Source organism: Salvia splendens, chromosome 2, assembly GCF_004379255.2.
Source record: "Salvia splendens isolate huo1 chromosome 2, SspV2, whole genome shotgun sequence".
Taxonomy (NCBI): domain Eukaryota; kingdom Viridiplantae; phylum Streptophyta; class Magnoliopsida; order Lamiales; family Lamiaceae; genus Salvia; species Salvia splendens.
The window spans coordinates 11,337,888-11,343,531 of record NC_056033.1 but is presented as its reverse complement, the minus strand read 5'-3'; the positions used below and the strand labels follow the sequence as shown (position 1 = coordinate 11,343,531).

Below are 5,644 nucleotides of genomic sequence, written 5' to 3'. Positions count from 1 at the left end.
AACTAAAGATTTGAGAGATTTGGGGGGGAGGCGTGAATTATGGGGAGAAATAAGGGGAGGATTTTTGAAAATCATAGCTATTTAATTAGCTTATGATTTAATTTGGTATTTCACAGAGTAGAATAAAATAATACGGAGTAGAGAAATTTGTAAAATCCTCCAAAAATAATGAGAAGTAGACGTGTGGTTTAAGGTTCCTCCCACCAGAAAAAATTCCAAATCTTTAATAGAATAAAGTAAGACAAGATTGGCTAGAATATTCCAATTCATTCATGGAAAGAAATAAGTAAGAAATCAATTATAGAATACTTAATTTCTCCTCTCCCAAAAATAGGAGATTTCGAAAATCATGGAAAAGTAAATAAGAATATTTTGGTTTTGGATTTAATTTGGATAAATATCCCAAAATAATTAAATAAATCCAAGAAAGAAGATATTACTTCCAATAAATAGAAATGCCGAAAAGAATTTGAATAAAGTGGCTGGCACAAATATGCATGATCCTATTTAATTAAATCCCGCCCATTGGAAAACATATCATATTATTCCACATAACTCTCAACCATTAATTTCACATCGTTAACACAACCTCATAGAAATCAATTTCCAAAAATGCATCAACATCCACATTAATAAAACGAAAATAAGCCATCAAATAAAAAAAAGTCAAAAATTTTCCGGGGTGCTACACAGCCCCCGCGCATGTGCTCCCAACTCACCAAACTGCTCATCAGCTTCCACAGTGTCTGCTGACAAGCGAACAACGTCCTGCTTCTGCTTCAAGATCTCAATGGCGTTGATTAACAATTGTGATGCTTTTATGCCTCCTGTTGTCTCAACGGTGAATATGAAACTGTCTTCCTTGGCTTGGATCTCAACAAAGTCGGGTTTCCCCATTGCCTCTGCTTTCTTGAGCACTTCATCGTCACATGTATAAATAATTCTCAGCATTGTGAACATAGACCTAGGAAAAGGAGTAAAATAGCATTGGCAATGATGTAAAACATATTAGATAACATTCCATTAGCCTGATTTAAACTATTTCAAGAAGAAAATGATGGTCTGAACTAACGATTGGTCTGAGTTAAGGATATCAAGCCACCACAAACAAGTTCAACAGTTGATCATAAATAAAAAAAATTTATGAAAATTATTCTTACCTTAAGAGAACCCACAGTGGGGCGGACGATAGGCCGCCCGATGCCTCGGACGCACCATCGTCCGCCATTGTGGGTGCGCGGACGATGGACGATGCGTCGTCCGCGCCCTACGCTTAGTCCGCGGAAGAAGCACGGACGATAGGGCATCGTCCGCGCCATCGTCCGCCCACTGTGGGCAACGCGGACGATGGCACGGACGATGCAACACGTTTTTATTTTTTATTTTTTAATTTGAAAAATTCATTTATATAGATACCCCCTTACCCCACCTTCTCATTTGTAACATTTTCATTCGCATTTTCACTCTCAATTTACACTAGAAAATGGATTTCGGTGATTACTCAAGTCCCGATGTTTGGAGATCGTGCACGTTGGCCGTGTACACAACGTGACGAATATCGATCGTTCGACCCCAACACGCAGTACTATCCAGATTTCAGTACGGATTCGTACGGCCTCTCTGACATGGAGCCGTCTCCAACTCGGCCTGCCGCCCCTTCACGCTGCGCCGCCCCCGCCCCCTCCAGAAAGAAGCGGACCAAGCACCGGGCGTACAAGTTGCCACTTCGGTCGACGAATGAAGAGTTCACCCACGGGAGGACGAACTACCAATCGGAGGAAACCCTCGTCTTGGCAAGGTATTGGGTGGATATATCGGAGGACCCGATATTCGCGAACAACCAAAAGCAGCTCGAGTACTGGAAGCGCATCGCCGAGCGCTACAATGAGGCGAAGCCGCCGAGCGCGTACAAGCGCCAAAGGAAGCAGCTCCGCAAGCACTGGGACCAGGTGAAGAAGCAAGTCAACCTGTTCGCGGCGGAGTACGAGAAGTGCCTGAGGGATCAGGGAAGCGGCGAGAGCTTGAGCGATGTGCGCGATAAAACGTTGTTGTAGTACCAGTCCATGTACGACGACTTCAAGCATTTCAACGTCTGGGCGCTCTTGAAGGACAAGCAGAAGTTTCAAGGCGGGATTCTGCACACCGGTGCGACAAAGAGGACGAAGACCACCGACACTGGTGGTTACACGAGCAGCGAAAGCGGAACTCGTCCGTTGGAGCTCAACCGGACGTGCACGGAGGAAGAGAGTTCCGGCACACCGATGTCCTCCCGGCGTCCCATAGGCGTCAAGGCCGCGAAGAACAAGGGGAAGGCGAAGGCGACATCCTCCGCGCAAGCCGCCCCCAACGCCGATCCCGACCCCGACCCCTACCCCGAACGCGGCGGCACTTGCCTACTCGGAGTTGGCAATGGCTTCGATGGCGCGGCCTTTGTTGGATACGCACAACGCTCTTATGAAGTACACGGATCCAGCCAGAGCCGAATATCTCTAGGGGTTGATCGATGAGCTGCACCGGAAGTTGGGGAGTAGGCCACTTTTTTTTTATTTCTAACTCGTGTAACTTTTTTGTAATCAATGTAGTATTGACCGTTTTTAGTTAATCGTTGTGTTTTTTAATTAGTTTGCATTTATATATTTGAAAACATTTAAATTAATTAACAAAACAGTTGTAAAACCTATAGGGCGCTCCACTGCAGGTGGAAGGGCAAGAGGATAAAATGCTGACGTGGCGGTGCATAGGGCGGGCTTTAGGGCGCGCCTTAGGGCGCCCCACCGTGGATGCTCTAAAAGGCATGGATTCATATCCATCCATATCAAAGAGGGCCACGTTATAATATCAAGACAATCAAATACATGAATGACCATTAATCATAATAACTTAGTTTAGCTTCTTCGCGTATGAAACTAACAATAAGAAGTAATTAAATATATCAAAATAAACACTTGGACATGCCCACGTAAACAGTCATTTGAGCTGTTTTATGAGCACAAAAGGATTTATATGATGACAAACTGTATAAGACCAAGCTTATCAAGAAATGCAATCAGGGAATAACCAGCAGAGTAAACAAAGATTGCACTATTCCAAGCCAAAAACAGCCTACCAAGATGAATGATCTACCTGTCCATTGCAGGGGGTTAGTGTCAAATACTTTCGTGGGAATGCTGTCAACAAACTCTTGTTTCTCCGCCATAGTCAAGGTTTCCATCAACTCTTCATTGATATAGATTTCAGGTTCATACATGAAAGTGACAGTTGCCGCAGGCGACCATTTTGCATGATCTTTGCCAATTCCTTTGCGTGCTATGGCTCTCAAAATCAACTCCTGACCTCGACAAAGCTTTACTATGATAATTCCCCTATATAAGGAATAACTTAAACTTGTCAGATCATTTATATAGCACAAACTGGTGGGGGGAAAATGTAGACCAGGGAAACGAAATAGAAGATGAACAGAAATAATGAAAGGAAAACTTGTAGAAACACTAGAAACAGAACATCAACCATTTATACTAGGAATAAGTGGGGAGTGCGACCAAAACAATCTTCCCTTCTCCACCTCCCAAATAAAAGAAAAAAGAAAAAAACTATAAAAGAAGAAAAAGGAACGGAGTTTCAAACCCAATTCCCTTTCCCCCACTAGCGTCAAGACCTATAACCATTTCATGCCTTGAGTAATGAAAATGTCAATTAATGTCAAAGCTTGTATTTGGTACCAGGGTCAGCCAACACTGCCTTCAGCCCCATCACTGACATCCCACCACCTACCATAGGGAGGGAGCAAATGATAGAGAGATAAGAAAAACTTATGTTATTGAAATGTACCTGCCTCAGAGGATTACACACATTGCATTTGCTAACTATATTGAACCTGTATATAATAAAAGTTTGTACAAAGACTGTAATGATACTTACTTGACTCCCTCATATCAGGGAACTTGAATTAGACTGCAGGACATGCAATGTGAATTTCTATCAGTTTTTCCCTTTGATTCGCTTAATATCAAGGACCTTGAAGGCTTGAATTAGACTGTAGGCCGTGCAATGAGAATTTCTATCAGTTTTCCCTTTAATTCAACTACATTGTGGCTATTTCCCAAGAACCCTTTCTCCCCCTTATTGTGCTCTACACTAAGCATAACTACCTCCCAGTTCACAGCCGAAAGAGCATCAATAATTTATATGTAATCCAACAACAATAAAAACTCTCAGAAACGAGCAAACAGAGGCCCCTTTTATCGAAATAAAGCCCGAGCTAATAATAATGCAAGAAGAAAAAGTAGCAGGGAAGACATAAAAAAACATACTAGTATCGAAAATAGCATTACTACCGAGACTCTGTATTATCGATTGTGGAGGAAGCATCAGAGAAATCGACGGGAACAACAGCGTGGTCGGAGCTGTATAGGTCCTTGGAGGTGACATCGAGCGTTGAGTCGTTAATGCACTTCGCGCGGAGATGAAACTCGACGGAGCAGTACTCGCACTGGCCATCGCCGTCGCAGTCGCGGGAGAAGCGCATGGCCATGGCTCGGTCGCAGATGAGAGGGACGAGGCCAAGGCGGTGGGCGATGAATTCGTCGTTCAAGACGGAAGAGTTGACCTCGATTTCCACCAAATCTATAGCGATGGTGGGGACTTCGGAGATCATGACGCGGCGGAGCGCATTGGCGATGCTGGCGTCGGTCTCTCGCAGCTCGAACTTCATGTAGTCGTCTTTCACCTCCCGGATTTTGATTTTGGGGAATCTCTAGTACGAAGCGCCCTCCATTTCGATTTCTCCTATCTTTCACTAACCCCTCTCCCCAACGGTTTATGATTGTGGGTAAAAACGTTTTGGAAAGTGAGTTATAGTCAACGTTCTAAAAACCGGACCGGCAAGCGAACCGGCGACGTTACTGGTTCACGGTTCAACCGGTCCAACCGGTCGAACCACTGGTCTAACAGTTTTACTGTTGCAAATATATATAAAAATATATTAAATTTAGTAAATGATTTACAATTAATAATATATCACAAAACATTAAACCTTATAGATAATTAGTGATGTATAAATATAAATAATATTAAAATTTAGTAAATATATTCAGATATATATATTTAATATTAGTTAGTCTAGATAAAAAATTTAATATTTCATGTATTAAAATAGATAATGTTTATATTAATTTAAGAAAATTTATTTTGTAAAATAATATATAATTAAATATGAATTAAGTACTTATTAATTAGTTTAGATAATATTATTCATTAATATCAATAGCTAGGGTATATAAATTAAGTATGTAATATAAAAAAGTTATTTATAGTAATTAATGAATCTTATATGGTACTAATAATAATATAGGTAGTAAGTAGAGCATCATTAAAATATAAAGGATTAAAGGATGATAATTATATATATTATAATTAACAATTATATTAAAGAATAATAAAATTAAAATGAATTATTAGTTTGTTAGATAAAATTAATGGTTAATGTATAAAAATATTTAATGTTCATATTGTCCAATGAGCCCATGTGGTGGAGTGGTAGAGGTCTTTTTAACTAGAAGAGAGGTCATGAGTTCAACCTCTACCAACAACAAATTTTAAAAAATTTTGAAAAAAAAATAGAAAACCGGTTTTCGGTTCACGGTCC

The 5,644-nt window shown here is 40.9% G+C and overlaps 1 protein-coding gene across 1 annotated transcript; it reads right to left on the bottom strand.

Moving 5' to 3' along the window:
- Nucleotides 1-600: 600 nt before the first annotated feature.
- On the bottom strand, nt 601-4,801 carry LOC121760974 (DNA-directed RNA polymerases II, IV and V subunit 3-like). The gene is made up of 3 exons (XM_042156557.1): nt 4,335-4,801; nt 3,124-3,362; nt 601-917 (listed from the first exon to the last, which is right to left on the bottom strand). The coding sequence occupies exons 1-3, from the start codon at nt 4,709-4,711 to the stop codon at nt 667-669; spliced, it is 867 nt and encodes a 288-aa protein (XP_042012491.1). The 5' UTR covers nt 4,712-4,801; the 3' UTR covers nt 601-666.
- Between the last annotated feature and the right edge of the window lie 843 nt (nt 4,802-5,644).